Consider the following 22,266-nt stretch of genomic DNA (forward strand, 5'->3'; position numbering starts at 1 on the left):
TTCTGTCCTGTAACCCCTTTTCTCTTAAACAAAACATTCCCCCTTTTCTTTCCCTGGGAGAACCGTGAAGGAAAAACTTCTTCAGGTCTTAAATAGGAGAAGGGGGGAAAATGAGTCACGTTTTAAAAAGCCGGGATGACAGTAGCCCAGAAACCCTGGAGGCAAAGGTAGGTTTTTTAAAAAGTCCACCACTTCCAATGTGTGATCTCTTTGTTTCTTTTGCCTTCTTTCTCCTTCTTTCTCCTTCTCTCTTCTGTGGCAGAGGCAACAAACATTTGTCAGCCGAGAGGCCCCAGATCTGGCTTTGCCTCTGGTTGACCCTGGAAAGAAAGGTACATGCAAAAGGGGCCTGGCCACCCCACAGCAGAGACTTAGGAAGGGAGTCCGTTTAGAAGTCCTTTCTCCTTGATCTTAAATGCAAAACAAGTGAGGATTCACCCTTGGCTCCAGGTTGCTAAGGCTCTGTTGCCCTTCCCCCCACTCCCCACTCTCCTTACAGATAAACAAGCAGGCGGGAGCCATGTCAGCAGTGCGGCTGGCTTTGCTGTCAGCCTGTCCCTCCTCATCAAGATTACCTACCTACCGGCCGGCGAGGAGCCAACCTCCCGTCCTTGCCCCGGCACAGCCTTGGGCACCATGCCCTCCTTTCTCCCCTGGAGCTAAAAAGCAGTCACCTTGAAACTCCCCACTCAGCGCCTGAGTGGTGAGGCCAATTCTCAGACCTGTACCAGTAAATTACATTATCCACTGCAAGGCTGCTAGTTCGGCCTCTGAAAGCGGGTTTTGCAAAACCCATTGTTAATTTTCAGGGCTCTGTTGGGGGTGGACAAAAATCTGATTTGTGAGTATCCCGTGCATTGGCTAAGCGAGTGTTTGACTGTTTTTTTCTCCTCTGCAGACGCAGATTGTCTTTCCTTGAGGTTAACTGTCTTAGGACTGGCTGGGTGTTTGGTGGCCGTTTTCAGGCTTATAAACAGCCTTTTTCTTTTACCTTGGCCTCAGAACAGGGGTGCAGCCCTCTAGCTTGGTTTTTCAGATGGCTGCTGTCCTTGAAGCACACTTTCCTTTCACCTAGCTCCTTGTTGGTCGGGATGCAGAGCTGGTTTCTGATGTATCAAGAAGGGGGAATGGGCTTCCTCCCCCTCCCCAGCTTGCTCCCTTTAACATTTTTGCATTTGTGGAGACACCTGTCTGCCTGCCTTTTAAGCCACAGGGCTGCAGAATTCCTAACCTCCCACCCACCTAATTTGAGGGCAAGGGGGCCCCCATCTTCAGAGCCTCGTGTGGAAGGCTCAGGATCTAAAAGGAAAGGGTTTTCCTCAGGAACCTGTGACTTCACAAACTCCCCCTGTCACTGCAGATTTTTTTTTCTTTTTTTTTAAGCTCCTAAACGTTGGGTTGTTGGTGTCCTTTGGTTGAGTTTTTCCTAGTTCTGATATTTAGGAAGGTGGCTTTGAAACTGGCAGGGCTGCTTCCACAAGAGAGCCGCAGCTATTGAACAACCTGCTACCATTTTAGCTTCAATACAGGAATGAGGCAGTGTTGCCAGACGCCATTTTAAGAATCCTGCATAAATAGCTTAGCTCCCGATGACTCTGCCTGTTTTAGGTGAGTGTTACATAAAGCTGCTCTGCTAACCATTCCCTTCCCCCCACCCCCCAATTAAAAAAAAAAAATTAATTGCAGGTTTAGGGAAGCATGGTTTTCTTATTTTGATGTTCACTCTTTTGTGATCTAGCAGAGGAAGATGTTGTGTCTTGGGGATTAAATATTTCTTGCAGCCTGGACCAGTTTGGTATTTTGAATGAAAGTAAAAAGCTACAGGAAAAGTCCTTGCGAATGATGCATGATTCTTGGAATTGCCGTGCGATGAGAGCTTCCTCTGTAGAACTAGAGTCTTGTGCATGCTGGTTATATATTCTAGCTGGGTTAGATATTCTTGGTTAAAAGTCAAATAGTAGGGGCACTTGGGGAAAGGAAATGTCTGGGCATTGTGTATCCAGGCTTTTTTTTTCTTCTTTTTTCTTTTTTCTCTCCTGTCAAAACTGGATGTTTTTTTCTTTCTTTCTCTCTCTCTTCTGGAAAGTGTTGAGGGGATGGCATTCCTGGGATTTACGGACCAGCCCTGAGCCCTCAGAATTAATAATCAGAGGGCTTAAAACATCTTGGAGGTGATGCACTTCTTCTGCAACTTTTAATTGCTCTTTTTCAACGCGTGCAGGTTAAGAAGCAAGCCTGGGTTTTCTTGCTCAGGCACTGGGGGACACATCTTTTATTCTTTCTGGGACCGGACGGGCAAGTCTTGGTTGTATTTGCAGACGCTGTTATTTCTTCTTTAATTGCCTGAAACGTATCAGTTTGTGAAATCCAGAGGCAAGTGACTTAGGGCAAATGTGAGTGCGAGAAGGGTGGCAGTGGGAACAGACAGTGTACACAACTAGTTGATGGTGTATTTTCCTATTGGGGTGAAAGGCTGTTGTTCGGTTTTCAGCTAATTTTACCCTTTTCTTTAGTGGGCCCCCAGCTCCCCAGTGGACCTTAAAAAAAAAAAAGTAACGTCAGTTTGAAACAAGGGCTTGTTGTTCCATTGTTTTTGATTTAAATAATTGTGGTTGCTGGAAGCTAGCGGATAGGAAAGATGCTGTGTATTTTCTAAGACTTTAATGTGTTAATGACAGGAGTTCAGAGTCTTTTCTCCAGGTGCAGCTGCCTTTCCTTTTTAACAATTATGGTTATTTGACTTTTTTTTCCTTCCCTCCAAACGACTGAACAGTTTTTAACCTAAATTGACCATGATCTGTGGGCCACTCAGACAGGTACAGATCTTTTCTCACTATCACTTTTGATGTAATAGTCATAATTTTTTTCCCTTAATAACATATCAGTCCTTAATATTCAACCAGAAAAAAAAAAAAAAAAACAACAACAACCACCAAAAAAAAAAAACCTGAGATCAGTGGTGTAGAAAAAAGGAAGTCCCTTTAGATGTGGCTGTTCAGTATGACTCATTTTGCATTCTGGTCTTTGCTCTTGTAAGTGAAGTTTTTTTCCCTTTTAACGCAGAGACACTGCAATTTCCTTTAGTCAAATGCAAGTTATTGTGTGTGTGTGTGTGTGTGTTTGTGTGCGCGTGCATGTGTGTGCATGGGTTCCCTTTGTGAAAGGATGGCTTGCTGATTTGCGAGAAAAGATGGTTTTCTGAAATTGTGCTCGAAATCCTTGGCTGAAGCTGGTGGTGCTGTTGCTAAAGTTAGGTGATTATGGGGCCCACTTGTAATACTTGGAAAGATAAAACCGCTTCACTTTTCTCCCCTCTTTTCTGCAGCAGCAAATAGCCACCACCTAACTAGTTTGCATTTGTCTGGCTTCTCAGCAGCATCCCTGCCTGAAGGACTCCTTCTCCTCCTGGGCTCCCACAAGCCAAATAATTGTTCTCAGGAATGCAGTCCTCCATGATCAATACACTTTCGAATGTTTTCATCACTGCAGAAGTCTTGCAGTTGGGTTTTAAGGGCTCTGTTCTGCCTGTTTTATCACTGTACCTTTGGGTGGGATCCCAGATGAGCATTTTTCTCCATCCCTCAGAATAAGGGATCGGTTGCAGGAACTTTAGGATTTCACATATTTCATTTCAGAGAGGGAAGCAGAATTCTAGTGGCTAGAAAGATCAAGGTTGCTATTTGTTCTTTTCAAGTTGACCATCTCCCTGTCGCTTAGGGCTGCTTGATAGATGTGTATATTTTTTTATGAAAATGTATTTCCAGTCACCCCAGGCAAGAAACCATCAGCAAGTACTCATCTGGGCGGTGTGTGTGTTGCTGGCAGTGTGTGTTTCTGAGTTGAGAATGTCTCTGAAGTTGGAGTAAAAGTATTTGTGCTAAAATCACCTTCCACAAATCACCTCGTAATATTGCATGTTAGCGAAGTGTTTAAATTTAAGAGTCTGCTTCTGATGGAAACCATTTGTGACAAAATGCCGGTTGTTCCTTTGGCGATTGGTGTCACAGCTTTCTCCACGGACACAGTGTAAATGAAATTGTTACTAGGGTTCCGTATCAGAGCGCTTAATGTGTTAATATTCCAATTTCAAACTACCTTTCTTCTCTCTGCTGGGACTAGTTAAATTTGAGGTGTGGAAGTTCTAATTTTATTCTGAGCTGTAATTTCTTCCCTTTTCTGTCTGGTTGCCATCACGAGTCCTCTTGCCCTTTCAGACATGGCTCTCTCCTAAAGCCATCTCCATCTGACCCCGAGGTTCCAGGACTTTTTGGACTCAAATCTTTTGTCTTGTCACAGTCTCAGACCACGGACCACAGAAGGGACATTCTAATCCTTCCTCTCTCGCTCAGCTCTCCCTCCAGTCCTGGCTTTGAGTCTTCCAAATGGAAAATTCCAGCCGTATCAATTGGTGATGCACCCATTTTCTTCATGGTGAATCACAGGCGGATGGAGTTGCCGCTAAGAGTACTTTGCTCACATTCTTATCACTTCCATGTCAGCCTGAAGGCTTGGAAGGTTCCAGCACCTCAAACATTTTGCACCTGTAAATAAGCAGAACTCTACTAGCTAGCTTGGAAGGTGTGTGTGTGGGGGTGGAGGAAGACACGTGAAGTAGTCTGTACTCTTATTCAAGGGGAGTTCCAGCTGAGAGAGTGAGAGAAGATTCTGGCGGACCTTCCCAGCCTAGGGGCCTGCTTCCTAGCTACCCATCCCCCCCAAACCCCATCTCTCAGCCTGTCTTTTAAATAATCCTTCCTCATTCCACTTTTGTGGTGGGGGATAATTAGTCACAGCTCAAGAGTGCTGAATGCTTTCTCTAAGCCATGCGTGCAACAGAGAGGAAACATCCAGGGGATGGGGGTATGGACACCCCAAGCCTAATTCCTGGGATAAGTGGTTTGAAAGGCCTTTTGCTTCTAACCTGGGCATATTCTCCCATTTTGCAGTTTAACCTGTATATATATATATATATGTTTTTCCTGTTCTGCCTCATTGGGAGATTGTAAGAATTAGCCGGGAGGTCTGGGAAGTGCTCTCTGCCTTGCAGAATTCAGCGATCAGAACTCGGGGTACCCTGCGAACCACCTCCAACCTGAACCTGGTGTGAACAAGGAGTAACTTGTTTACTTGCCGGCTGGGTTCTCATTGGCCCACGGGGGCAGGTTGTAATTGTGTGTCTAAAAATGTGATTTTTTTTGCATCCCCCAACAGCATGACAACTGGAATAGTAATTTGACTTAAAAAAAGAACAACCTAGTGGTTTGAAGAACTCCTTTAGGAGTCTTAGCACAGTGTGGAGGTTCCCCCCCCCAGCCCTGCATAAGGATGGGGGGTTGTCTTCAATGTGGGTTTGTTGTTAGAACGTAACAGCGGCCCCCATGGGGCAAGTTCTCAGTCTACCTAAACGTGAACATAATTTGCTCTGTTTCAGCTTGGCCGAAGAGGAAATAAAAACTGAACAGGAGGTGGTAGAGGGCATGGATATCTCTACTCGCTCCAAAGGTGAGTAAAAATCTTGAATTATCTTATTCCTGAGCAGAGGAGGAAATTGGAATTTCTTTTTCTGGTTGTCGTCGTGCAGTGAAGTGTGGCTTCAGCTCCGTGGCTGTAACACCCCGATTTTGAGAGGAACCTTTGATGGATGGGCCTAATTTGTGGAGAAATCCCTCTCCTTTTGATTTCCTTTCCCTGTGTGTCTGTGTAGGTCTCTGCCTGTTGGGGGTGGGTAGGGGGATTGTCCTCTCAGTAAATTTTACGTGTGTATCATGACCGAGGGGGAGGGTAGCTCGCTGCCTCTCTGCAGGGTGACTTTCAGGAATTCACCATTTAAATAGAGAATGTTCTAGAAGCAAGCAAGCAAGTCCAGCTGCTGCTGGGTTTCTGATTTTAATAACAGGCCTCTTTGGAATCACGGAAGTGAAACAAAGTTGGCTCACTTCCTTGGAAAACGGTGGTCTTGGTTAGAGATAAAGAGGAAATGTAGGACTTTCTGGAATGCTGGGGCCAGTGTTTGCCTTTAGGACAAAAGTTAGCAAATTAGAGCAAAAACGGATGTTTGTTTTATTTTATTTTTATTTATTTAGTTTTTTAGATTTTATTCATTTATTTGATAGAGATCACAAGTAGGCAGAGAGGCAGGCAGAGAGAGAGAGAGGGAAGCAGGCTCCCTGCTGAGCAGAGAGCCCGATGCGGGGCTCGATCCCAGGACCCTGAGATCATGACCTGAGCAGAAGGCAGAGGCTTTAACCCACTGAGCCACCCAGGCGCCCCTCCTCAAAATCTAATAATTGTGGGATCAGTACTTTTCATCTGGTCTGTGTGAGGTTTTAGGAGGCTTCCCAGAAGGAAGTAGTTATTCAGTTTTTGTCTTCAGGGTGTTTTTAGGAATGAGCTACTGGAGCATTTTCCCCATCTTTGGTTGATGAAAATGCTCATTTCCAAGCTTCATGGTTGTACTAAGGTGAGGATATTCCTTTGACAAGGCACTGAGTGTCTGCTCCAAGCTGAGGGATACGGGGGAGGTAGGGAGGGCTGGGGGGAGGGTTACTAGACTCTGCCAGAAAGATTCTAGATCTTTCTAGAAGCCAGCCAGAGAGCATTATAAGAAGTGGCTCCCTAGAGGCATCTAAAACAACAAAGCTTTTGGAGGCTTTTTATAAGATAGCCCTTTCATTTGGCGCAAGATCGGATAATGAGGGCTGTGAAGTGGGAGCTGGCTGTTGTTGGGGCCTGGCCTCACAGATGGGGCGGCATGGTTTGGGGTGTGTGTGGGGGTGCCCTAGGTGAGAAGGTCAGGCTGCGGGGGTGGGTGGTCTGTGCCTGGGGAGTGGGGGAGGGTGTACCTGAGCAATGGAGAAGCAGACTGAGGCGTTGTGGCTGGTGGGCCTAGTCAGAGAGCTGCTGCCTCTACATCGCAGCCCCTCCCCCCACCCCTGCTGGGCCAGCAGCACCTGTAATGATCAGGAGAGCTATGGAGAGGTTTTGAGCAAGGAAAGAACCTTCCCGAAGAGGGGTCTTGAGACGGTTTCTGATGAGCGACCATGTCCCATTCCCCTTGTGGTCAGAATGGAATTTGGGACAGAGAGACCAGAGAGTGGGACATGGGGATCTGTCCTCCCTGGGCTCCTCACTTGCACACTTTCTCTGTCCCTTCATGTTCTTATCTTTAAAATGGGGTGTTGGGTCAAATTCTAAGATCCTTCCACTTTGGCCTTCTCTTGTAGAGGTAGCGCTCACTGACCGTATTTACGAAGGCTGTGTTTGTATCAGGAGCCTTTTCTTGAACTATTTTAGTTCCCTTAGGAGGTGGGAGGTGTTGTTCCCACTTTGCACGTGAGGACGCTGAGGCTCTGCCTAGCAACCCGATAGTAAATATGGGATCCAACCGAGGGGCTCGCTACCGCCAAGGCTGCGCTTCCTTCCTGGGCACTTGGTGCTTGGAATGCCCTGTTGGTCGATGTGGAGACTTTCCTTCTTTTCTCTCTCTTTTAAAAAAGACTTTATTTATTTATTTATTTATTTACCAGGGAGGGAGAGGGGGAGAGAGAGAGCGCGAGCGCACATGTGCACAAGCGTTGGGCGGGGGCAGGGAGCAGCAGCCAGAGGGAGAAGCACGTTTCCCGCTGAGCAAGGAGCCCAATGTAGAACTCAATCCCAGGACCCTGGGGTCATGACCTGAGCCAAAGGCAGAAGCTTAACCTGCTGAGCCATCAGGCATCCCTGTGGAGACTTTTCCAAAAGGGTCAGACCCAGGGATCATCCATCAGGGTGGGAGGCCTGCTTTGCTCAGACCCCCCACCTTGGGTGGGAGAGCCGCCCTCTCATCTTTCAGAGTCCTGGATGCTCCTGGGTCTTCACCAGCTTGTATCTCCCAGTGACTGGCACCTGAAGGGATGATCCCCCTAGCTGCCCTTGTTTGATTGTCCCACTCTGTGGTGTTCTCCCTACAGCAGCTAGGGTACACTTAGAAGATGGATCAGATGGGGCGTATCTTGCAAACTCCTTCCACTGACCTTCCAGTGCCCTTCAGCTCAAGTTGGAGGTCACTGTGGCCTCCCTCCCTGGGTCAACCCATTTACCTTCATTCACCCTCCGACCTTCTTTTGGGAGTCTACCAGGTTCTCTCCCCGAGTGCACTTCAGCTGCCCACCTCCTTCCCCTCTGGTCCCTCTCGGGGGCCCTGTGTGTCCTGTGTCCTTTGCCAGGAACATGCTGCTCTGGGCCCTGCTGCCTCTCTTTCTTATCTCTCAGATTCATCGTTAAGACCCCGTCTCCTAGAGGCCTCTGTTGGCCACCCAGTCCGGAGGAGCCATTTCGTCATTTTCTGTTATATTTTTAAAAGTAACTTGTAATTTTAGAGCAGTTTTAGGTTTCTGAATAAGTTGGGAAGATGGTGCAGAGTGTTCCCATGTCACCTCTCCCACTCCCCGCACAACTACGCACGGTGATAGCTTTTCCCCGTTAGAAACATTGCAACTAGCATGGCGCCTTTGGCACAGTTGATGAGTCTCTGTTGGTATGTCCTTATCAACTACAGTCTGGACGTAGTTCCGATTCCCTTGGGTTTTCTACTGAGGTTGCTTTTCTGTTCTGAAGTCCCACCCAGTAAACCAGGTTACATATAGTTAGGGGTCCCTAAGTCTCCTCTTGGCTGTCAGTTTCTCAGACTTCCCTTGTTTCTGGTGACCTTGATAGTTTTGAGGAGTATTGCTCTGGTATTTTGTGGGATGTCCCTCAGTTGGGGTTTATCTGATGTCTTCCTCATGACTGGACTCCGGGGGACTGGGATTGCGGGTTTTTTGGAGGAAGAGCACCGAGTAAAGTAGCATTTTCATCACATCGCTTCATATCAAGGATACGTTAAGAAAAAAGGATTTATGCATTTATTTTTAGAGAGAGAGCAAGGGGGGGGTGGGAGGGATAGAGGTAGAGAGAGAGAATCTTGAAGCAGACTCTCCACTCATCGGGGCAGGGAGGGGAAGGTGGGGAGTCCAACTCGGGACTTGATCCCATGACCCTGAGATCATGGCCTGAGCTGAAGGCAGAGACTTAACCTACTGAATCACCCAGGCGAACCCTGGGTGTGCTTTCTTGCTGGTGCTATCGATCTTGACCACCTGGCTGGCCGGATCAGGTCACCAGCCTCCTGTGCCAGATTCTTCATAAGGAGGTCACGACGCCCACCCACTCCTACTGAGTGGGGGTTACACTGTACCTCCTTAGGCCAGAGCTTGTATCCAAATTATTTGAAAGTCTTCCCTTTGACAGATTTGTCCCTTTTGCCCAGTTATTCGTTACTTAGTCATTTGTAGCAGCATGACACTGTTATTTCAAACCTTGGGTTGTAGTCCGTACGGCTTCTTACTTACTTAGTTGCTGAGATGTTCTAGCTCTAAGGGTGTGCCTGGCTGGCTTAGTCAGTGAAACGTGTGACTCTTGATCTCAGGGTTGGGAGTCTGAGCCCCACGCTGTGTGTAGAGATCAATTAAAAATAAAATCTTTGAAAAGATGGTCCAGCTTAGGCCAGGAGGAGCCCTTTCATTAGCTCCTGTGTGTGTCCCTTTGTTATCAGTGGGGTTGATGGGTCGGTTGACTAACTTGATGGATTGGACGCTTTCTCACTTTTAGCCTCTAAAAGATGCACTAGGCTCATCTTGTATATTTTCTGCCTCGGCCCTGGATTTAGCCAATTTCTCTTGGGCACCCTGGTTCCTTTTACTGGAGCGTAGCATTGGAAACCAAGCTCTGGTTCCTCAGTGTGCTTGTTGCTACGGAGATGTCTCTGTTTTTTGGTCCTCTTGGCCAACAGAGCAGGGCAACGTCTGTGTGTATACTGACCCGTGTGTATACACACGACTCTAACGATTTCTCTATCTCCAGTAAACTGAACATGAGTTCGTACACTTGTCTCCAGTTCTGATCCATGACATGTGGATCATTGCCACGTTCTCCTCTCCCTTGTCTGTAACCTCTCACTCCTGGGCTGAGAATGCTGCCTCTTACCATCTGCCATGTGTTTACTGCTTTCTGGTACATTTTAACTCTTAATCATCAGTGTACAGCTTGATAAACTTAAACACACGTATACACTTGTGGGACCACAACCCACAGATCGAGAGAATTGAACATTTATGGCATTCCAGAAGCCTCCTCAAACTCACTCCAGATTTTCTTCATAGCCCTCTCTGTGACCTTGTACTTCCTATTTGTTTATTGATAGTCTCCTCTGCTGGAATGTAGCCTCCCTCTCTTTCCAGGCTCTAGCCTGCGGTGCTCAACCACTCCCTTCTATTTGAGAAGCAGGGTGGCACAGAGGTTTATTTATTGATTTTATTTTATTATTATTATTTTTTGCATTATTTTATTTCTCAGAGCACAAGCAGTGGGAGCAGCAGGCAGAGGGAGAGGCAGACTTGTGCTGCTGAGCAAGGAGCCTGGTGATGAGGACTTGATCCCAGGACCCTAGAAGGCAGATACTTACCAGACTGAACCACCCATGTGTTCCAGTATAGAGATTTAAAAAAAAAAAAGGAAAAACAACCTTTTCTGGAGCCGGACTCCTTGGGCTCCCAGTGTGGCTGCCCCTTGTCTGGGTTATTCTTTTTTTTTTTTTTTTTTTTTAAAGATTTTATTTATTTATTTGACAAATAGAGATCACAAGTAGGCAGAGAGGCAGGCAGGAGAGAGAGAGGAAGCAGGCTTCCTGCCTAGCAAAGAGCCCGTCGTGGGGCTCGATCCCAGGACTCTGAGATCATGACCTAAGCTGAAGGCAGAGGCTTAACCCACTGAGCCACCCAGGCGCCCCATTGCCTGGGTTATTCTTTATGGTTCAGTTTCCTTTTATCCGCGGGCTTGGAAAAACTAGAGCATTGTGGTGAGGACTGAATTGGCTCACATACACGGAGGGCTCAGAAGCGTTAGCCGAGATTAGAATCCAAGGAGGAGGAACGATGAACTTGTATGGATGGGCCTGTCAGGTGGAAGCCTTACTTACCACCTTCTACTATTTTTCCCATTTAGAACCTCTAGAAAGGGGGCGTGGAGAATAGGGGAGCCATGCTCAGACTGTGATGAGTTGTAGGCTTCCCAGAAGGCTGGCTCGGATAGGCTTCTTGTCCTGTTGGCCTCTCTGACGTTTGAAGAAAGTTTGTCTGCAGCCGGCTGGGACTGATTTTCCCAGGGCCCTTGTTGTGGTGGGGAAACCATGAGGGGGAATGGAAGGGGTCCCCTGGTTTTGAGGAAAACCTTTCTCTTCCCCCAGGGACCGCCTTGGATGGCATTCTTTTCGTGGAGCTGAGCTCCTTTCTTGCAGGGGTGGGTGGCCTGGTGGGGGGTGCATTTGTGTCTAGAGCCTTGGGTCAGACGCCTGGATTGCACTCACAGAGGCCTGGAGCCATGCTGGGTGGCTCAGGTGGTGGAGAGCGAGGTCGGCAAGGTCGAAGTGGGATGGTTTAAAGGCTGACTTATCTCTGTCGTCAGTCCTGATTATCTCTTAAGTCCATGGTGGCATGACCGGGACCCAGAGAACTTGTACTTACTTCTCTAGCCTGCTGTTCCTGACACCATCCAGTCAGGATTCTTGGGTTATGAGCCAGGGAAGCCAGTTCTGGTTAATGGGAGCAGGAAAAGGATGGATGGAAGGTGGTCCCTTGGCTCACAGGCTTAGTGGGAAGGCCGGAGGTCCCGGGCTGCTCTGAGGAGCGGAGCCAGTGTATGGCCTCCTCACAGTCAACAGGACAAAGTCCTCTGGCAGAGTCGCTCACCTGGTCTCGTGCATCTGGCCTTTGGCCAGGGAAGGGCTGGTGTCTGGACACCTGGTCCCACCAACTGCCCCTGCCAGGGAGGAGATGGCTCTTGAGGAGGTGACGTGGCCACTCCGGCATCTTGGGAAACTGGCACCGTCATTCCCTACTTGCAGGTGGAGAGCGGGCCCCAAGCTGTCCTCTGCTTGGGACATGCAGAAACTCCAATAACGGACTCATGATTCTATAATCCTATTCCCATATCTGGTCCCTGTAACCCTTCGGGGTTCTCTAAGTTTCAGCTTGTACACCCATGACACGTACCCATTTATTAACTTGAGTAACCCCCAAGCCAGTCATTGCCATTACCCCAGCCTGGGCACTTACTGGAGCCTTTTAGTTCTTTGGAGACAAAGCTTTTGAGCTTTTAAGATGTCAGGTTGACATTTGTGTCTGAGGGTAGAGGCTCAGGCACAAACTGGAAGGACCGTCTAGATGTCAGGTGTGTTGGCCAAGCTGGTGTCTTCTGAGTACTTACTGGGTGCCAGGTATTTTATGCTATTCTATTACTTCATTGGATTTTTTTTTTTTTTTTTAAGATTTTATTTATTCATTTGAGAGCGAGACAGTGAGAGAGAGCATGAGCGAGGAGAAGGTCAGAGGGAGAAGCAGACTCCCCATGGAGCTGGGAGCCCGATGTGGGACTCGATCCCGGGATTCCGGGATCATGACCTGAGCTGAAGGCAGTCGTCCAACCAACTGAGCCACCCAGGCGTCCCGGATTTTTTTTTTTAATCAAAGATTTTATTTATTTGTTTGACAGAGAGAGATCACAAGTAGGCAGAGAGGCAGGCAGAAGCAGGCTCCCCGCTGAGCAGAGATTCCCGATGCGGGGCTCGATCCCAGGACCCTGAGATCATGACCTGAGCTGAAGGCAGAGGCTTTAACCCACGGAGCCACCCAGGCGCCCCACTTCATTGGACTTTTGCAGTAACGCTGGGATGTAGATGTGTCGTTATTTCCAATTTACAGCCAAGGAAACGGAGTCTCAGCAGGATTAATCGAGTGGCAAAGTGGAGAACTGGGGTCAGGTTTTGTCTTTTGAGTTTCGACCTCTGTACATATAGCCAAGTGCTCTATCCCAAGGGTGCTAAGTCAGATGTCTGCAAGATAGATAAGTGAGATGAGCTGACTTGGCGCCTCGGGGTGCTGGGCCTGTCCCTTCTCCAGTGCAGGAGTGTGCATCCATCCGATAGCTCACCAGCAGGACTGGCTCCGCCAGTGTTGCCCGGATCTACCCCCACTCCGCCCCCCCCCCCATTAGAACACCTGACTTGGAGATGTGGTTGATGCAGGTCAGTTTCTCAAAGACCACGCGCAAACCCAACAGCACACATCTCCGGGTCAGAAGTGGCTTGTCAGTTTGCATACTCTGCAGAAGACTGCTCACAGCAAAGTTCCTTGCAGGATTTTTGGCCACATGAGGCATGACTCAGAGCAAGCCCCTCCAAGGCCAGGGACTTGAAGTCTGAAAAATGATGGTCTCTGGGAGTTCACGTCTCCATACAAAGGCTCCCCTGTTTGGGCTGCTTGCCTCTTGATCCTGCTCTGTGTGCATTTCGCGGTAATGACTGTGGTGTGTGGATGCCAGGCTGCCAAAGCTGAAACCATTTTTAAAAATGTCTGTGTAATGTCACCCGCACAAGGGAATGAGCCACTTGGAAACCGTGCACAGATGCAGCGGAAGCCCGAGATATTAAAATCTTGAACAGTGTCATTCTTGCTGAGATTTGCCTGGGTTAGGGATATGTTTTCTGAGACAGGATGCTAGAGAAAATACAATTATAGCAATTTGCTAACCAGCCCCAGACCTTAATTAGTCAGGATCCTTGTTCTCACTGTTGTATGTAAATGAAGACTGTTTCACAAAGGGATTGTTTATGAGGATGGCTATGAGATAGAGACCTTCTGTCATTCTTTTTCCCCCCTAAGGAAACTCTTTAAGAAAATATAACCGTAAACATTCTTAAATCACAATGTGATGCAGCAGTACTGAGAATTTTCTTTTAAAAAATGAGCATCAGTATTTTTAACTGTATTTTGGCTCTTCTGTAGCCCAAGAAGTGCCATCCATGTGCTGTGCAACGGAAAGCATTTATTTGTGAGTTAGATTACCAGACTGTTCCTCTCCTAAGAAGGTTTAACATGTCCCGGAACTCTGCAGATGTTGGAGAATGGCTTTATCCAAATGAGAAATCTACCCTCTCTTGGGCAGAGTGTCATAGGCTGTGCATCTGTTTGTGGGATCCTGTCGCCCTGTGCGTGCAATTTTGTTTTGTGGTTCACTTGTGGAGAATTTTGTGTTTGCCCCATTTTTTTCTTGGGGGGAGGGCATTTCTGAAGCCTGACCCATGCTATTATGTTTATGTGACTTCTGTTATTCTAGAAGACTGTGATCTAAAATGGACCGTTTTCAACGTTAGTTTAAAAAGAACCGTGTCTTCTCTTGCTTTAAATGCTTGTAGCATTAAGGTACCAGGTCTACGGTCTTTGAGAGATCCTGGCCCCTTTTTTTGCCTGAAGCTTTCAAATCGGTTTCTTCCCTTGATGGTGGGTCCTTTACCGTTGACTTGAGGGGAGCAAATTTGAGTCCACGTCTCCTAGTGGGGGTGGAGGGCAATATCGTAGGGCCCTACCGACCCCTACCCCAAGGTCCTTCTACCCATCTCCAGCTTTCCTGGGAACCTAGAAACCCAGAATTTCACAGACTTTAAGAAAAAACAACAAACCAAACCCAAAAGCTTTATTGAGATACAATTCACATATTGTACACATCGCCATTTTAAAGTACACACTTCAGTGGTTTTTAATATGTTCAGAGTTGTGCATCCGTCACCACGATCGATTTTTAACATTTTCCTCATCCCAGTAAGAAGCCCCATCCCCATTAATAATCACTCCCCATTGTCCTTTTACCCCAGCCCCTGACAACCACGAGTTGCCTTCTGTCCCTGTGAATGTGCTTATTTTGGTTGTTTCATATAAACGAAGTCACAGAGTCTGTGACCTTTTGTGTCTGACTTCTTAGACATAATGCTTTCGAGACTTATTCACATTGTAGCGTATGTCAGGACTTCATTCTTTTTTTTTTTTTTTAAGATCTTATTTATTTATTTGACAGACAAATAGGCAGAGAGGCAGGCAGAGACAGAGAGGAGGAAGCAGGCTCCCCACTGAGCAGAGAGCCCGATGCGGGGCTGGATCCCAGGACCCTGGGATCATGATCTGAGCCGAAGGCAGAGGCTTTAACCCACTGAGCCACCCACGCGCCTCAGGACATCATTCGTTTTATGGCTGAAGAATGCTGTTGTGGGTATATCATGTTTTGTGTTTCCACTCATCCATCCGTTCATAGAAATTCGACTTGTTCCCACTTTTTGGCAACTCTGAGTAAATGTTGATGTGAAAATTTTGTACGCGTTTCTGTGGGGATCGATGTTTTCATTTCTCTTGGTTATAAATGTAGGTAGGAGCGGGGTTCTGGGGGTCCTAGGGCACGACTGTTGAACGTTTTGATGAAAGTTTAGACTTTGGAGAACACGGAAGTGTCTCCCATCTACCCTCTTGTTGATGCTGCATGATTCTACCCACCGTTCTCCCTGTGTCTGGCCTCTTTAAAGCCAGATTTCTTACGAGAAGTGTCTGTATTCCTGTCTCTTGGGTTCCTCACCTCCCAGTTGGTCCTGCTAGCTCCGTTGTGCTTTCTGCGTGGTCCCTCCATGTGCGTGTCTTACTGAGCATTCTCTGTGAGCTTCCTGTGGCCGGAGGTTCTTGGGAGACTCGATGCTTATTGCTTTTTCCGGTGGAGCTTTCCATACTTCTCCACCTCGATCTGACAGATGCGTTGGACGTTGCCCTTCATCCTTCTCCTGGAAACCATCTCTTCCTTGGCTCTTCTTTTGCCACCTCAGTCCTGGTTTTCCTCCCCTTTTCCTGGCCCTCTCTCTGCTCGTCAGCCGTTAGATGTTGGCGTTGTAGAAAGCTTGGCCCTGGCCTCCTCTCTCCCAGCATGTTCTCTCCCTGAGTGATCTCGCCCACATTCATAGCTTTGTGACTCACACATTTTTTATTTCCACCCTAGATGTTTTTCCTGAGTCAAGAGGCAGAGAGGGCCAGCCGTCTACCTGACCTCCCTACCTGTCTGTCGTTCATGGGTGTCTCCAACTTGATGTGTCCCAAACTGATTTCACAGGCCAACCTGCTCTCCTCCTGCCCACCCCTCCCACCCTCAACAAAACACCTGCTCTGCCCTGATGGATAAGGTAGAGAGATAAGTTCTCTAGGTCAGAGATAAGGGACTTAACTCTTAATTCTTCTGTCCTTTTGCCTTTTTTGTGTCATTTGCCTACAGTGTTAGGTCCTAAATATCATTCTGTAGGTAATCCCTCTTGTACGGCAGTGGTTTCTTAATTGGTCCTTAGGTCTCTGTGCCGTCTACCTCCCAGTCCTTCTGAAAGGAGCATCTCCTGTTTGAAGCCCTTAAGTGCTCTCTCCTTAGTTTGAGGCTGAAGATCAAAATCATAAAAGCCTCACGTGTTGGCCTCTGCCCTCCCTTTCAGCTTTCTCTGTGTTCCCCCTTTTTTCTCTTACTTGGGCCACAACGATCTTGAGATTTCGGAGAGAGTGGCATCTCTAACCATAGAGTCTTTGCTCCTACCTGGGAGATCTCCCCTCTCTTCTCTCCTAACCTCCCAGCCCCCCTGAGTCTAAGGCTCCAAATGAGGGCGGGTCCTGCCTTTTGTTTTTCTTGATTCCGTTATGGCTGGTGGGTCTTTTATTGCCACCGTGCCTGTTCTGGTTGGTGTGCAATAAATATTTATTTTGAACTAATGAGTGAATGGCTTGACTTTGTCTGTCAGATGCATAGAACTTTTATCCTGGAGAACGAAGTAAAAACAGCCTTTCAGCTAGAGAGGGTGGCTTTGTTTCCAGCATAATCTGTGCCTGGAAATAATTACCCAAGCTCAGATGTCTGCTCTCTCTGAAATGATTGGTGGCTTGTCTTTCTTTCCCCTCAGGGACATAGCACTCTTTGAAATGGCCCCCTTCCCTCTGATTTCTTTCCTTCCCGAAGTAGTAATACCACTCTGGTAGGGCCCTTTCTAAAACACAATTCCGATTGTCCTGTTCTCCTGCTCGAAATTTCCAAGGACTCCTAAAGACAGTCTTGAGCAGAGAGAGATTCAAGGCCCTACTCCCTGTCCTCTCTAGGCTTGGGTCAGCATCCCTGCAGACCTGCCATGCCCATGGCCCTCCACAGCCTTTCATGCCAAGTGTGGACCCTGGGATAGGTCAGGTTCTCTCCCGCTCCTTGCTGAGGCACACCTTTGCAGGTCCTTCTAGTTTGCTCTCCTAGGTGACTGCCTTGCCCTCACCTTCTCCACATGCTTGGGGACCCACGCCCTTCCCCCCCTCCTTCTAAGCCATCATTTACACCTCCTTCCATGGAGTCCTTTGGCTTCCAAATCAAAATCACCCTGGAAAGTCCCTTAAATTGCCCAAGAAGGTACAGTAATCAGCTCTGATCAGGCATTCATACACATACTAAAGGCTTGAGAATTTTCAGTCTAGGCTGAGGAAGAAATCAAACGCAAGTCCATCAACCTATGTCTAGGCATCAGATCATGATGCCTTGAAGACACCTGGCAAATCCCTCAAGGAGGGAAGGTTGGAGGATTCAGGAGGTCCTGTCTGCTTGCTTGTCTGGCTGACTCTCTTGTCTGCTTAATACAGAGCTGCTTACTGCTATGCTGTCAGCTCTGTGTGGCTGTTTACATTTACATTAATAAAAATAAAAAAAAATTAGAGTAGTACCAGCCGCATTTCAGTTGTCCAGTCGCCGCGTGGAGCTGAGGTAGCCGCGTTGGGCGGGCACGTGTGTAGAAAGTTGCTGTCCTTGTAGGAAGCACTGTTGGACAGCACTGCTTTGGAACTTTAATATGTTGAGTGGGTGCTGTGCTGGGTGCTGCGCCGGGTGCTGCGGGGGAAAATAACCTAGTCAGGGATTGGCGCAGCATAGAGTACGCTGAATAAATATTTATGACATCAGGGATGAAGTTTTGCTTGATCAGACTCTCTTGGGCCTCTTGTTTTTTCCAGAACTTCTGCCAAGAGAGAGCATGGTTATCTCCCTGTGTTCTCAAGTTGGCATTTTTTGTCCAGGCCCCATTGAACCGACTTTTTGTCAGGCTCTTTGGCATCTCGACATGCTAGCTGGAGGCAAATAGCGCAGGGTGTGCTGGGGCGCCGTCTCCCCGGCCTCCCAAATTAAATCCTCAGTTGTCGAATTCATTTACCAGTGTGTGTCTTCGCTTGGCACTAGGTCTGTACCAGGTCCGTCTGTCTGGGAACACCACGGCGCTACTGATTTATAGTAGCTGCTCAGTAAGTGTTTTTTGGGTAAAAAAAAAAAAAAAATCTTCCAAGAAATATCAACTCATAAAGGGAAGAAAATGGATCATTGGATTTCCGTTTCAAACGAGAAAGGCAGTGCATCTCTTTGAGACATAGGCAGGCCATTCTAAGGACCCAGAGTGGGCCACCACAAGACCCACCAAGAAGATCCTGGCCTCTGGCAGGAGAGGAATCAAGTACAGCCAGGAGGAAGAGAGCCGAGTTTACTGAATAGTGTGAAAGAAAGAAAGAGTAGAGCAGACAGGGTGTCTGGGAGACTCCGAAAAGGAGAGGTGGGTCTCCCTGCTGCTTAGGGTTGGGGGTTTACACTGGACGGGGTCCGGGGTAGATGTTCCTTCAGGAATCCAGGGTAGGGTCCCATCCCGGTGAACAGTAGATGTTACTCCTTAAACCACCCAAGGCAGGGGTGTTGATGCCGGTGCTTTGTTCGAAACTAATGTCCTCCAGCTCGGGATTCGGTTCTTCTTAGATATTTTCAGGTGTTTTGGGGGCCTAGGACGAAACTCTGAGAATGATTCACTCTCTTGCTTCCCCCTTGAGACGGGGACATCATTTCTTTGGTTGACTCAGATGCAAGGTGAAATGTAGAACAGGAGTAAATGGGGCCTAGCAGAGAAGCAGCAGAGAGAGAGAGAAACAGTCTTTCCAAACTTTCCTCATCTCATTTGTAACTAGGCAAAGTATACACACGGTAGTAGCTCCCTGATATGGCCGAAGCCATTACCTGAAACAGACACCGTCTTTAGCTAAGGACAGAAGGTGCTCTGGGGGTGGGGAGTCCGTTAGGGGAGGTCCCCAGGAGATGCACAGGGAACAAGGGTCAGGTTGTTATGCAGATTTAAGTCGTTGTCTTCTCTATTGATAAGAGTTTCGAGAGATTTAGTCATTCCCCCTTTCCTGGTACTGCTGGGAAGATACTCTTAGAAATGGAGATTTTTCTGATGCCTGTTAAAACATCTCTTGCAAAAGGGTGATTTTTACTTGGTGTTTTCAGAGCTGCTGCCCTGTTTGCTGGTTCTTTAAAGTAACCCACCTGAATTAATCCTTGTGCCAAAGAGCTGTATTTTGGGGTGGCGAGTTCTCCCCTGCGGTGCCACGATGGGGTGGAACTGTCTGGAACTTGGCTGTCCTAGCAAAGCATCCCTTATCTCTTCTCCCTGCATTTGTCTTGTTCTTCTCTGCTTTACTCTGCCTTTAAGAGATTTTCAAGGTGAGATTTAATTATCTTGACAGTTCATAATGGAGGCCTTGGCAAATGGGGAATATCGTGTTCCGTCCTAAGGGGGTGGGCAGCCCGGGAGGATGCTTTGTGTGGAGACGGGGACCCTGTGTGGCCAGGTCTTCTGTTCCGTTGTTTTTTTTTTTTTTTTTTTTTTAAAGATTTTATTTATTTATTTGTCAGAGAGAGAGAGGGAGAGAGAGCAAGCACAGGCAGACAGAATGGCAGGCAGAGGCAGAGGGAGAAGCAGGCTCCCTGATGAGCAAGGAGCCCAATGTGGGACTCGATCCCAGGACGCTGGGATCATGACCTGAGCCAAAGGCAGCTGCTCAACCAACTGAGCCACCCAGGCGTCCCTGTTTTTTGTTTTTAAGAGAAGTTAGTAATCTGGATTTATTCTAGATGCCGAGTCCCCCAATTTTAAAATGTCGATGACTGAAATTTTAAATGTGTCACCCAGCTGTTTGCGGACTGAATTTAGCCAGCAGTCCCTCATTGGGCTACCAGCATCCTGGGCGGTGGCTGTAGCCGACTCTGTTGCATTTAGGTCCCCGGATCATCATATCAGCTGTCACTAGGGCCCCCTTCCTAATGAGACTGACCTGGTTTTGTTCTACATCTTTTCATCCACCTCCAGGAACCAATCTAGCTGGACACAGCAGGCTGAAACCAGGTTGCTTGGTTTGGAGTTGGGACCAGACACACTCGTTGCTGGGAATTGAACATACGTGTGTTTAAAATCTAGACTCCAGTCAAGCTTGGTGGTGTGGGGACAGATGTAGGTTCTCTCAACTCAAACCCGAGAGCGGGATGGAGGGAAGGTGAACCTGCCCTGCCCACGCTTGGAGAGGTGCTCACGCCGGGTCCTCGCATCCCCTTGCAGGGACAGAATCTACATCCGGGCCAGGATTGAGGGAGGGGTTGAAAAGAGATCCTCGGGCTTTCAAAGGATCTGCTGCAAAAAAGGGCAAAGAATCGGGACTAAAAAAATTTGGTTAAATGGTCATCACAGTGGGGGGTCTCCCAGCGGGGAGCATGTTTTCCCTGGAGAAAGTCTTTCCCCCTCTTTAACTCTAGATGACTCAGAGACAATAGCTCTCCGCGGGAAGAATGCGGAGCTGGGAAATAGGGGGCTTGTGAAAAACCTCGTGAGTCCCCCCTATGGTCTCTCAGTAATTGTGTGTAGCTGGGCAGCTCCATCCCGCCCGGGATATAAATCCTTAATCCCCTCCTTTTGGGGGAAATGGGCTCTTTAGGCAAGAAACAATGTAGAGTACCTGTTGAGATGGGAATTCACTCTTCGGGGCTCTGGTTTCTATGTTTTGGACCCTGAAATGGCCGGGTCCTCTCTGATGTCCTCTTCCCCATTGACTTCATACCGCTCCTGCCTTCTTGGATTGCTGGGAGAAATTCTTAGAAAATTCTTAGACTGGGGACGGAGAACGGGAGTTTCCTGTGAGTCACAGCTGCTGGCATACATCAGACCTTTGCTAACCCTCTCCTGTTGCTCATTTACCTGGTCAGATGTGTGACCTTGGGGACACCTCCGAGCCAGGCCCCAAAGCCAGGCCCTGTGCCACGCGCTGGGCCACGGCAAAGAGAGACAGAAAAACCGAGATCGAGCTCACCTTCTGGAGGAGACACAGAAAAATAAGTGAATCAGGAAAAGAAGAAAATAATTTTCGATAATTTTCAGTGAGAGATCACTGTTGTGAAGACAGCCAGAACACACAAACACACACACACTCTCTCTCTCTCTCTCACTCCCTCTCTCTCTCTCCAGGATGGTAAGAGGGCTGAAGACTGCAGAGTGAGGTTTGAGCCAAAAGCTGAAGTTGCCAGGTATGGGAAGGTTGAGCATAGAACATTCTAGATGGAAGCATCAGCAAGTGCACAGGACTTTTTGTCTTGTGAGAGGCCACTGTGGTTAGGGTTCAGTGGATGGAGGAGAGCAGGTAAGCAGCTGCGTGAGGGCCTGTAGGTCTGGATAACTGTCAGGTGTGTGCATTAAGCCCCTCACGTGGCTTTTAAAGCAGCGGCTGCCCATCTTATTCAGGTTTGAAGAAGGCTGCTGTTGAGGGCAGGTGAATCAATTTCCTGGCCCTTTGGTGCTCAGATCAAGGAGGCAGCAGTGCAGGTGGGACTGACCGCGAATGGGCAGAAGATGGGCAGGGGAGGAACACCCCTTTGTAGGGCACTTGCTCTGTGCCTGGGACCACGTAGGTGTGAACCCTGCAAGGCTGGGCCCCATAATACCTTCTGCGGACAGCTAGCCTGCTAGCGATCTGAAGCCAGCCTTTGAGAGCCTCACTTGAGGAGGAGGAATCAGAGGGAAGAAGTTCTGTAGGGAAGGGTGGGAAGGGGTACTGAGGGCCACCTGGACTGTTGGGGTTTTTATCAGGGAGGAGATTTTGAGCCTGGCAGGGATTTTGAGCCTGGCTTGGTTGAATCCGTGCCAGCCAGAGGACTTGCTGTGAAAGTTTGTCTCTCTTCGGTGAACTGTTTTTTTTTTTTTAAAAGATTTTATTTATTTATTTGACACTCAGAGATCACAAGTAGGCAGAGAGGGAGGCAGAGAGAGAGGAGGAAGCAGGCTCCCCGCCGAGCAGAGAGTGCTATGTGGGGCTCGATCCCAGGACCCTGGGATCATGACCTGAGCCGAAGGCAGAGGCTTCAACCCACTGAGCCACTCAGGTGCCCCCCCTTTATTTATTTATTTATTTATTTATTTGATAGATCACAAGCCGGCAGAGAGGCAGGCAGAGAGAGGAGGAAGCAGGCTCCCTGCTGAGCAGAGAGCCCGATGCGGGGGCTCGATGCCAGGACTCCGAG

The 22,266-nt window shown here is 48.1% G+C and overlaps 1 protein-coding gene across 9 annotated transcripts in view; it reads left to right on the forward strand.

Annotated features, from left to right (window-relative positions):
• Window positions 1–22,266, forward strand: part of ZMYND8 (zinc finger MYND-type containing 8) — a 140,574-nt gene that overhangs the window by 20,840 nt on the left and 97,468 nt on the right. For all 9 annotated transcript variants that reach the window (XM_032838605.1, XM_032838606.1, XM_032838607.1 and 6 more), the window contains exon 3: window positions 5,432–5,502. In XM_032838605.1, the coding sequence (XP_032694496.1) occupies window positions 5,432–5,502 (71 nt within the window). The remainder of the gene's footprint in view (window positions 1–5,431; window positions 5,503–22,266) is intronic.

Source organism: Lontra canadensis, unplaced genomic scaffold (assembly GCF_010015895.1).
Source record: "Lontra canadensis isolate GAN:19392208 unplaced genomic scaffold, GSC_riverotter_1.0 scaffold105, whole genome shotgun sequence".
In the NCBI taxonomy this organism is placed as follows: Eukaryota; Metazoa; Chordata; class Mammalia; order Carnivora; family Mustelidae; genus Lontra; species Lontra canadensis.